The 12233-nt window shown below is 48.0% G+C and overlaps 1 protein-coding gene across 1 annotated transcript in view; it reads right to left on the bottom strand.

Moving 5' to 3' along the window:
* Nucleotides 1-9517, bottom strand: part of LOC119163169 (synaptogenesis protein syg-2) — a 138180-nt gene extending 128663 nt beyond the window's left edge. Inside the window, exon 1 of the mRNA XM_075882113.1 lies at nt 9350-9517. Within this exon, the coding sequence (XP_075738228.1) occupies nt 9350-9437 (88 nt within the window). The 5' untranslated portion in view covers nt 9438-9517. The remainder of the gene's footprint in view (nt 1-9349) is intronic.
* Between the last annotated feature and the right edge of the window lie 2716 nt (nt 9518-12233).

Below are 12233 nucleotides of genomic sequence, written 5' to 3' on the forward strand. Positions count from 1 at the left end.
ACAACACCCTCACTCTTGTGGGTAAAGAGTTTTGGACGAAAAGTCGCTTCTTTAAAAACTAATCAAGCACGTCAGTCTTCAAGCTTACAACGAGTTGGCAGATGTAGGGATGAAAGGACGAAAGGAAAAAACTAAGTACGGGCTTCCCTGCAAGGCTTCACCCTTTTCCTTTTCAAATCACAAAGTCATTCACAGACTGCTCTCTCCCATCAAATTGCGTCGAGGCTCCTCCTTTTTCTCTGTGTATTGCTACTTTCCACAAGACATTTTCCCCTGTCAGCGTGCGTAGGTTGGAGTTGACTATGAAGGATGACGTGCTACAAGTAATTCTTCTTTAGGAGAATTCGAGGTGTTTGCGTCTTTTGATAACGATGAAAGTGTCACGTGCGAAATCAATGTCACTCCTCTAATTAACAATTGTGTCCCCTGTCCGCAGACGAGGTCTACTTCTCGGAAATGCTTGCATCAACGCAAGCGCGGGTCTTCGGCTCACAGATTGTAGGGCTATGCTTATACGCCAAGCTTGAAGCTAGCCTGAAGCCCTGGAATGCGGCTGGAGCGTTCACATAGCAAGGTGATGCCATATTGACAGTAACTCAATTCAGTACAAACGGGCCAGACCAAGCTTCACCGCAAAAGTAATCCCATGTCCAAATATTATCGAGCGAGCTGAGTGTGCATCACACTGTATCTGTTACAGCTTTTTTTTATTTCGTGTCTTCCACTAGGTCCATGCTCACTTGATCCCGCGACCTGCGGGCCAGCAACCGAGACGCGAACGAAATTAAAGAACGGTTAACAAAATTTTACGAATGGCCGCATCGCCCAAGCGACCAGCGGACCTGAAAGAGGGCACGAACGCATTCTGCTTGCATGTGAAGTAGGAAAGGATAACTTCCGTGGCAACCTCCCCCCCCCCCCCTACACCTCGGGTTGAGTCATTTCCTTCTATTTGATGACCTCACCGATGGCGCTGCCACTGCGTATCAGCATGCGCGTACTATAGCAGGTATAGAGGGTTTCCGCCCCCTGCCGCCATCTTTTGGGTGACACGGCTTTACTCTCCAGGCAGGGTATACACTGCAGCTTTCCTTTTTAAACCCTTCTTGGAATAAACGCATTTTCATAACTGGAAATTATGCATGCGCTGCGCCCACCCGCTGTCAAAGATGAACTGCAACAGGCGTGCCGAATACAATATATACGCAGCCACCAGCAATAAAGAGCTGATGACTCAAGCTAGAGCCCGATAAACTTGAAGCAGCTTAAAGGTCGTGATGTCGTGCGAGCCAGTCGTTTTAATCTCGCGACAGGGTGAAATGCGTTTCGGTTAGTGTTTTCTGCCCAAGTCAGAATCGATATGCAAATCCTGCGTTTTTTTCTTTCCACGAGGAACCATAGCATGAAACTTTATATTATCGTCATCATCAGTCAGACTACGCCCACTGCAGGGCAAAGGCCTCTACCATGATCCGCCATGCAAGCAAACCGGTCTTGGGCTTTCTGCTGTCACGTTATACATGCGGGCTTTTTAATCTCATCAGCCAACCTAACTTTCTGTCTCCCATTGATGCGTTTGCCTTCTCTTGGAATCCAGTCAGTTACCCTTAATGACCAGCGGCTGTCCTCCCTACGTGCTACGTGCCCGGCCCGTGTCTATTGCTTCTTCTTGATTTCACCTATGATATCGTTAACCCCGCTTTGTTCCCCCGACCCATTCTGCCATCTTCTTGTCTCTTAAAGTGGCAACTATTATTTTTCTTTCTATCCCTCGCTGCGTATTACCTTGTTTTTTTTTTATGGCGCGCATGTTCTTTTGCCATCAAGACATTTGACTTTGCAACCAGTTAAAGCATTTCTTGAAAGCTTTCTGTTCACTGTTTATTTGTTTTTTTAACATTCAGCATGGCTCCGACACGAACTGGTAGCGCCTGGCACTGGTAATGTACCGCTATACTCAAGGCAAAATTAGAGTCAGATAGCTAAGGGAGACTGGCGAAACACGTACGTTTGAACATTTGGCATGAGACGAGTATGAAATTGAATTGCGCAGTTCAGGGTGCAACAATCGCAAAATTATCATAAGGCACCCCGTACACAGTTATTCCCGTCTGATGGCTCACTTTTGACGTGAACCTATACCATATAGCTCTCGCACGCTTTTGTATTTGCCCCAATCGAAATGCTGCCACCGTGAGCAGGAGTTGAATCTGGCTGCATAGCAGAACCACAACAACTTATTTCCACAAATGACCACAACCAAGCCCCGCAACTGCCACCATAGTGCTCCATAAAGAGGGCGATAGAATACCAATAAACACCTCCCCAATTCTATTTACTACGTGCTTACAGGAGGTCCTTGAGAAGCCCAGAATGGGACGAGTTAAGAGATACGAGTTTATGGAAAGTACCTTAGTGACCTGCGCTTCGCCCATGACCTTGCATTTCTGAGTAACTCAGGGACGAATTTCAATTCACGATTACAGACAATTAGAGCCGAAAGGTAGGTCTCGAAATTAATCTGCAGAAAACAAAAGTAATGTACAACGACCTTGAAAGAGAACAGCGCTTTGAGATAGGTAGCAGCGCACTTGAAGTTGTAAAAGATTACAGCCGCCCAAATCTTCGGGCGACGTTCTCACGGAGGAACAGCCTAGCAGACGATGGGCCCAGCTGAGCGCGCATTGTGCGCATGCGCTTACTCTCGCCCTGTTCGCAGCTTGGCTCCGTCGTACGGCGCTGACGCACGAAAAAGTCAGAGCTCGCGCACGATAGTTAAAAGATTTGGGCGGCTGTAACGTCTGATTAGGCCAGGTAGTAGCCGCGGAGCCGAACCGCGGAATCGGAGTAACTAGAAGATTGAGAATGGGGTGGAGCACATTCGGCCACCATTCACAAATCATGAACGGTAGATTGCCACTATTCCTCACGAGGAATGTATATAATAGCTGCGTCTTACTGGCACTTACCTACGGAGCATAAACCTGGAGGATTACAAAGAGGATTAAACTTAAATTGAAGACGATGCAGCGAGCAATGGAAAGCAATATGTGTAACCCTATAGGGGACAAAAAGAGAGCAAAGTGGGTCAGGGAACAAACGGATGTTAAAGTCATCATAGCCGAAATCAAGAAGAAGAAATGATCATGGACAGAGCACGTAGCGCGAAGGCAAGACTGGATTCCAAGAAAAGGCAAGCGAGTGAAGGGGGAAACAGAAAGTTACGTGGACAGATGAGATTAGGAAGTTTGCGGGTATAAATTGGCAGCAGCAAGCACAGGACCGAGTTGACTGGCGGAACATGGGAGAGGCCGTTGTCCTGCAGTGGACGTAGTCAGGCTGATTATGTACGTATGTTAGTGTCCCCACATGCGTGAGCAGGGGCGGCGCCAGGATGTTTTTACTGGGGGGGGCAACCATGAAAAGTGAGTTCCTCCAGGGGGGCAAGCTAGCTCTGCTCCTACTAGGATTTCAATATATGCTTCCGGGCACTTGGGTGGGCATAGGGGGGGCAGGCGAGAATTTTGGGGGGGCTCCAGCCCACCCTTGCCCCCCCCCCCCCTGGCGCCGCCCCTGTGCGTGAGTCACGCCGTTCCGGGGATTTCCAGCATTAAGCAAGAAGAAAGAGGGCGAGCCGAAATAACACCGCAAACGTCCGATTTTCCTTCGGTATATCGTCGAAATGTTGGCGCTAAGCTGCTTTACTGAAGTATCGGCTCAGTCAGGCATGTTCTGAAATCGCCTTGGGCAACCCTCTCGCAGCACACGCTCACATACGTTTTCCTTCCACTCGCTTTCAAGCGCCTCCCTTGGAGATATGAGTCACGGTTCCCTCGAGCGCGCAATCGCTGGCAAAGCAAGCGCGCCCCGAAGCCGTCGGTAGTAAGTTATTTGTTTATTAAGGTGAGAACCTTATATAGATGTCTCCACAAACGCGAAAATTGACTGGCGTTCCGCGTCCGAGCCTCCAGTCGGTGGCGTCAACATGAGTGGCGCAAAAAAAAAATGCATAGTAGAGACGTCAATGTGAGGTTGGATTGCTCCGCCACCATTTCGCGCCCAGCCCGCCTCCGCGTCTCTTTTTACTATTATTATTATTATTATTATTATTATTATTATTATTATTATTATTATTATTATTATTAGTAGTAGTAGTAGTAGTAGTAGTAGTAGTAGTAGTAGTAGTGGTAGTAGTAGTAGTGGTAGTGGTAGTGGTAGTAGTGGTAGTGGTAGTAGTGATAGTGGTGGTAGTGGTAGTGGTAGTGGCGGTAGTAGAGGTAGTGGTAGTAGTGGTAGTGGTAGTAATAGTAGTAGTAGTAGTAGTAGTAGTGGTAGTGGTAGTAGTAGTGGTAGTAGTGGTAGTGGTGGTAGTGGTAGTAGTAGTAGTAGTAGTAGTAGTAGTAGTAGTAGTAGTAGTAGTAGTAGTAGTAGTAGTAGTAGTAGTAGTAGTAGTAGTAGTAAAATACTGCGGCAGCTTCTTTCCTGACTATGCGAAGTGCTAAATAACTGCTCCGGGAAAGTTTCACGCTTCTCATAATGCCGGCCTCGTCTGCATGCTATATGATCACCGATATGAAGACCACGTGGGCCGAGCGCGCTAAGGTAAAGACTCGTTCCATGCCGAACTGAAGCATCAAACAGTGGGTATTAACACGTGCTTGCAGCAAATAAACCCATTTTTGCTGCAAGAAATGTGCTCAACCACACTATTACATTCATTGTAGGTTCGCATCTATAAGGACGGGTTGCGGTTGACACAAGCACGCGCAAACTTGCATTTTTTGTTTAGCACACATCGCCCTACGAAGCACGGCGGAAGCGGATTGCTGGCTTTGTGACAAGCAACGCCGCAATCTTTCTGTTATGATCGCCGGTAAACGCGAGGGTCACGTACGCACACGCGCATGCCTCATTCGGAGTTGTAACTAACCCCCGTATTCAGAAACGCTTCTCGACTCGACTTCTACCTTTCACCTGACAGAGTTGAGCACTGCGCCACCGCTCGGCTGAAAATGACGCTGCGCTACTCAAGAATCGCATCAGATTGTCGCTGATATGCAGTGACTTGCCGTGCCTAGAGACGGCGCTCCCATCGGCTTTCTCAAGTGATTGATTGATTTGTGGGGTTTAACGTCCCAAAACCACCATATTATTATGAGAGACGCCGTAGTGGAGGGCTCCGGAAATTTCGACCACCTGGGGTTCTTTAACGTGCGCCCAAATCTGAGCAAGGCTTTCTCAAGTGAAGGTGACGCGTTGAGTAAAGGGACGTTCTAGAATACGGAGGTGAGTTTCACACGAGGAAAAGTTTCTCTGCGGCGTGATCTCGATATTTATTGCGCAAATTTTTTTGCGGTAGTCACACCGTGCACATTCGATCGCCATAGAGCCACCCATGGGTGAAAATTACGAATGATCGACTCAGATCCGCAGCTTTTGCAGAGGAATACTAAATCGTAATGAAAAAAAATGCGGTCCCGATCAGGCTCAATTACGATAGCAAGTGCACTGCGCATCAGCCAGCCGTATTATTTTGCACCTTTCACTGTGCATGCTGCGAGGTCTTGCGTACCGTGGTCTAAACGGCAGTTCCATGTTTCAGTAAAAAAAAAATGACAGTGTCCATTTTTTTACAGCTTCAATAATAAGCTGTAACATTTCACGGCAGCTGTTACAAGACGAATCAGTTTTTGAAGCTCACCGCGTTTTCGCCTGTAGATCAAAACAACATAAAGGAGAAGTGACAGCGTAGGGATCCATTCTACAGGCGTAGAATGTGACGTATGAAGCGATGGTTGGTAGAGGCCGGAAAGGAAGAAGTGACAGTAAAATAAACATGAGGCATGAGCCAGGCCACGTCTCCCAGTCATCATGGCATTACATCTATAAGCAAGGAACCCTGTGAGGTGGAGTCGTGGACGGCAGGGGCGTATAGGCAGAAATTTCTTTCGGAGGGGGCACGACCTTGATCAGAACTGGGGGTCAGGCAGGCACATGTGGGTAAATTTTCAGAAGGGAGAGAGGGGGGGGGTGCACGGGTTTGGTGTGTCACCCCTTGTTTACACCACTGGCGGACGGAAACCCGTGTGGTCGCGTACACACATGGGGACGGACGCCCGGGGAGGAGGATGGAGGTGGCGCAGACTGCGGTAAAAGTTACCTTGGCGAGAGAAGTAAGCTTTAGCAAAGACTGGAGCAGCACACGTTTGATGTAAGAAAGATGGTTCTGTCGAACGCGCTGACCGAACAGACAAAAGCAACTGGAGACGAAGTAGGATAAAATTAACGAAAATGAAAAGAAAAAAAGTGGACTTCATGACTTTATCTTGACTATCCGACAATTCAGACAATGGCGCAGGTTCTCAAATGTAATGATGGCAACTTCCCCCCCCCCCCACATGTATACGCACATATGTTGTGTTTTAAAATGTACATGATCAGACTATTTGCACATTCATTTTTCGTTGTGAACGAGGCTACAGCGCGGAAACTGAAACGTTCTGCTTTAATGTGAACATTCGTGGTCCGTGTTTATATTAATTAACCTCATCGGCTTGAAATAACAACAAAAAGAGAGGTGAAGGTGGCACTGGCAGCAGCTGTGACAGCGGCATCGCGTGCGTAGCGCACTGTGGCACGCCGCCGATAACATTTACTGCAACTTTCCGGATTGTGTAGTCTGCGGAAGTCCGCACACTTGGAGTGACAGCAAAACAACGCTGTTCACAAGTGAAAACACCACGGAGTCGCGGTTAAACACAACGCATCCAACCGCGAGGTCTCCACCGCCAGAGCGAAGCAAGATCACGTGATCCAAACCTGCACGTCACAGCGATTGGAGCGCCCGTGCGTGACAAAACGGGTGGTGCGTCAATGTCAGACCAAGGGCCCTTCCACGCGCTTCCCGCACAGCCGCAACGCACGTGCCGGGGCCCCTACCGCACGCAAGCGGGGGACAAATGAGCCAATTGGCGACGCGCTTCCCGCACAGCCGCAACGCACGTGCGGGGCCCCTACCACACGCAAGCGGGGGACAAATGAGCCAATTGGCGCCGCTGCAAAGGGGGAAAGAGTGTCGCCAATTGGCTTATTTGTCCCCCGCTTGCGTGCGGTAGGGGTACCGGCACGTGCGTTGCGGCTGTGCGGGAAGCGCGTCGCCAATTGGCTTATTTGTCCCCCGCTTGCGTGCGGTAGGGGTCCAGGCACGTGCGTTGCGGCTGTGCGGAAAGCGCGTGGAACGGCCCTAAAGGAACACTTTGCCTCATTGACGACTTCTAGCGGTTTGCACTTGCCAGATCACTGCAGGGAGAGTGGCTGCCAGCCGATGGCGGAGGAAAGCTCTTGTTTGTTTGGCCATCGGGACAAATGCACCAGAGAGGTGATGGAGGCTTATTACATTGAAAGGAAGGGAGAAAGTTTCATGAGCGAACCGGCTGTGGCCCTTTGGGAAAAGGAGGATATATACCCGAGTTCAGCGCTGCACAGATTAAAGCGCCTTTTAGTTATTTTTTTTTACGGAATGTCACGCATATTTCTGCCGGTAGGTTTGTTCTTTTTTTTTTTCTTCTTTCTCGGAAGTTTTGCACATGTGTAGCTTTTCACCATGATTACATATTTTTTTTTTGTATTTGCTCTGCTGCGCAGACGCCATGGTGTCTAGGCCCTTTGCTTGATATATGTGTTTCTTCCAATAAATTTTAGTTGCGAGTTGACCACCTGGTCGTTTCTATATTTTTGCGCTGTATTTACAGTCAAGCAAGAAAAAATAGCAGCACAAACTCGCCCAAATTACCACACTTCTTTTGGCTTTAAACTAACTATACAGTCAGTCAACTCGCATGAATAATGCGACCGGCCAGCATACTCTTTGCTCGTCAAATATGTAGCGAATTTGCAAAGAATGGTTATGCCAGTTTGTGCGATTCCAAGGTTGCAAACAACTCGTTCATTACACACCAAGTGCTCGTACTCTAGATCGTTACCTACTTTTTCTAATCTCCCCTCCCCACATTTCCCTTAAAATGGCGTTTTTGACAGCGTTTGAATTTGATTTTGCCGCAAAGTTCGCAGAAAAACGTCACAAGAAGAAAGCTTTTTTTTTTTCTCCAGCTCAGCGCTACGTCCTGAGGGACTCTAATTTTCCAAAATTAAATTGATAAATGTATATGTTAATTAATACATTTGCACGCATGAACTTAAGTTAACTAGCAGGAGATGGACAGAATTCAATATCCTAAGGAGAAGCCTTCACCCTGCAGTGATAAAAAGCTGACGATGCGGAAAGAAATTAGTTTATTTATTTATTTATTTATTTATTTATACTGTCAACTCAACAATAGGCCACTGCATAACTAGGATGAGCACATCAAAAAGAAAAGCAACCACAAAAGGGTGTTATCATTGACATAACGCACAAATAAAGGCGCTCGAAATGATGCAGTAACGCAGCGCATCGTTTGCACAAACGTACACACAAACAAGCTCAACTAATTGCACTTTTTTTTAACGCGTACCACTTTGCTCAAACGTAGCATTCGGCTAACAGGGAAACAAATGTACGTGCAGTCGCAACATTGTTATTTCTCAGATGCGACGAACAATCTATTCACAAACTCTAGCAGTACCCGCTGCAGGGCTAGTTGACACGCACGATTCAGATGAGTAGTGAACTTGGTGCCGCACACATGGACACGCACAAACACAAAGCCCACGCCACTCTAATGAATTCCTTGCGTTCAGACCACGCTGCCTCGTGCGAAGGCTACTTCTCTCGCACGCGTATCTGCAATCGCGAGAGCCGCACACACAAAGCGGCGCTGACACATCACGCGGCGGGTTAAATTTGGTTCCGAGTATACATATCCGTGTGATTCTAAGCAAACTTCGCCGTCTCGAAAAATTGAATTGCAGCACAAACTTGGAAAAAAAAAAAAAACAAGGGAGACAGGAAAGAGCGCAGTTTGTTGGAGGTGCATTTCTGTCCAAAGAAACGGAAAACCATGGTACAAAAACTGTTGAAAGAAATGAACCTTGATGCGCTCTGCAGAGAAGTGATAAAAACAAGCAATGTGACGCTACAGTCATTTTTCATCTGCAAGACGCACAAGTGTGACTACCCGCTACGCCTCATTGTGTCCGAGAAGGGCAGCTGGCAAAGGGTAGTGTCACGGTACCTACAAGGCATACTTAGTTCTCTTAACAGCGGTGACCCTTTCTTAGTGCGAAGTTTCTGCGCTCTTTCTTGTCTCCCTTGTTTTTGTTTTTTTTTTCAAGTTTGTGCAGCAATTCAATTTTTCAAGTATGAACCAACTAGTCTGCAAAAAAGTATTGCTTCGCCGTCTCGACTCACCTGCAGCGCCGACAGCTGATGTGGCAGCGAGTAGAGCTGCCAGCCGCTGTATCCACAGCCGAAGGAGTTCGTCGCGGCTAGCGCGCATGACGGCTGCGGCAATGCACGAGGCACGGCGATACCGCGACGAGCGAAGGACCCAGCTGAGGAGCGCGGAGCATCCGTGATGGTCGGGGTCTCGGACCCGACTCGGGCTCGACGTGGCAAGGCCCCATAGACGACACTCAACGCGATCGATGACGAAAGCGCCGGACGACGACGGAGCGCGGCGCAGCACCTGCACGAATCTCGCATCTTTCTCGTGTTTTTTTTTGTTTTGTTGTTGTTGTTCACACGCAGTAAGAAAAAAAGAGGGGGGGTGGAATCACCCGCTCCCCTTTTGGCGATAGTCCCGACTCAGCACTTATACAATACCAGTGTTTGCATCATGCTCTGCTGATCGCGATTAAGCATGGCCGGGATCAATCTTCTAAGCAGTTATTGGCTCCTTTATGCATCTTTCTGAAAGGGCCCCCAAACTATTACAACAAATTCATGGGCTAGAGAGTATACTTTCTCGCCTTCACTTCTCTTCCGTTATCTCCTCCTCGCCACTTCTTTCTTCACGAAACAAGTGGACTGTAAGCACTAAGCGTTCAGCCAGACATGATATCGCGCTTTTCAAATACACGCGGCTATCTCCGCACGCGCAGTCGCTAATGCTGAAACAGAAGATCTCGCGCACAATATTGACGCGTGCCACCATTGATGATCTAGCCGCTGTGGCTCATGCTCGTTTTGGCGGTGAAGAAGAATATAACATTTTTGTTGCTATAGGACGAATGATTCTACGGGCAACGCAGATTTGTCGTGAAATAAGGAGAGACAAATTGCCCTCCGCAATCATTGTGAGACACGTCCTTTGCCAATTCCACCTTGACAAAGAGGCTGCTTCGAGGCGAGAGACTCGCAGAATCGTCGGTAACACGGAGCGCTCTCTTCGGGAATAGCGTACTGTCAGTTTCAGCACTAAAATGATCCTTGAACGACACAAGTAATTCATGGATGTCGATGACTGCGCCGCATTCACGAAGAAAGTCCATTCCCAGAATGGTTGGCTGAGAGCAAACCCGCGATACGAAGAGCCCGTAAATGTCTAAGTATACGTACAGATTCGAATGCGTACCATGCACATACCGGCATAGGCATCAACAGATGACCACCTGCCATGCGCAACTGGGGTCCTTGCTACGGTGAGGTAACCTTCCTCTGTTCAGATGCCTGTGTGGAGCTCACTACGGAATAGTCAGCGCCGGTGTCGACGAGGGCATTGACAGCATGACTGTCGACGAAGACGGCGATGGGTCGTGGCGTCGAATGAGGGTCTTAAACAGTTCGCCTGACAGCGACTTCACCCCCAGAAGTCACCTGTCCTGTAGTTTCCCCTGCGAGGACTTTGTTACCGGCTCCTGAAGGTAGTGGAAGACGACGAGGGCAAACTGGGCGAGGTAGACCGGCGAGGCGATGGGTGATCTAGAGTGGTGGTTCGGAACAGCCGAAGGAGTTCGCTGGCCCGTAAGATAAGCTTCGATTTCGGGGGGTTCTCACCGTAGCGTGGGCATCGAGCGTCAGGGTGGAAACCGCGGAAACGCGAACTGACAGTTTCGATTGATTGATTGATATGTGGGGTTTAACGTCCCAAAACCACATTATGATTATGAGAGACGCCGTAGTGAAGGGCTACGGAAATTTCGACCACCTGGGGTTTTTTTAACGTGCACCCAAGTCTGCGCACACGGGCCTACAACATTTCCGCCTCCATCGGAAATGCATCCGCCGCAGCCGGGATTCAATCCCGCGACCTGCGGGTCAGCAGCCGAGTACCTTAGCCACTAGACCACTGCGGCGGGGCAACTGACAGTTCCGGTAAACGTGACCAGTTTTGCCGCAGTGATAGCAGAGTGGACGGTTATCCGAGGTGCACCACGTGGTTGCCTTGCTAGCCCTTTGTCTTGAGGCAGACGGCAGATAGGATGGTGCACTCGGAAACCTTCAGGATCAATTAGAAAGCAGTAATGGCCCAGAGCAATCAGCCATGTCACCAGTAACGACAGGAGAAGCAAAAAAAAAAACTTAGAATGCAGAAAAGCAAAGCCCCTAGTGAGGATAAGGTAACATCACACCTGTTGAAAGATGGTGGAGAGATCGTCTAAGAAAAACTGGCCACCCTGTGTACGATGTGTCTCTTGACGGGGACGATACCAGAATCTTCGAAGAATGCCGACATCATCTTAATCCATAAGAAATGCGACGTCAAGGCCTTGAAAAATTACAGGACGATCAGCTTACTGTCTGTTGTCTATACAAGATGTTTACAAAAATAATTACTAGTAGTATTAAGACAACACATGAGTTTAATCAACCAAAAGATCAAGCAGGATTTCGTACAGGCTACTCAACAATATATTATATTTATACCATAAATCTATCAGGTGATGAGTTCGTATGTGTCGCCAACAATTCTTTCTGGTTTAACGCATGTGCTTTCGCTGGCGTGCATCTGTCAAGTTACTGATTGATGATGATGATTCCACGCCATGGCTCGTACCCACTCAGGGGGATCGGCCAAGAATCGATGACTTAATTCAGTGAAACTTTTCTTTTTATATTCAATATTGATGTCCCCGCCAAAGGAAAAAAAAAGTCACCCTAGGTAGAATGAAAGGAGTGCAATGATTGTTCAGATCAGACAATGCATTCATTACCTTGAATAGGAATTAGCGCGGTTAAACAAAGCTCCTGTTTATGTTGAAATGCTTCTGCAGGAATAATGATCACGCAATTAAAAGCTTAATTCTTTTAGTTTCGTTAAGGTACTTGCAAACTGAATAGAAAACGTTCTCGT

Source organism: Rhipicephalus microplus, chromosome 2, assembly GCF_043290135.1.
Source record: "Rhipicephalus microplus isolate Deutch F79 chromosome 2, USDA_Rmic, whole genome shotgun sequence".
Taxonomy (NCBI): Eukaryota; Metazoa; Arthropoda; class Arachnida; order Ixodida; family Ixodidae; genus Rhipicephalus; species Rhipicephalus microplus.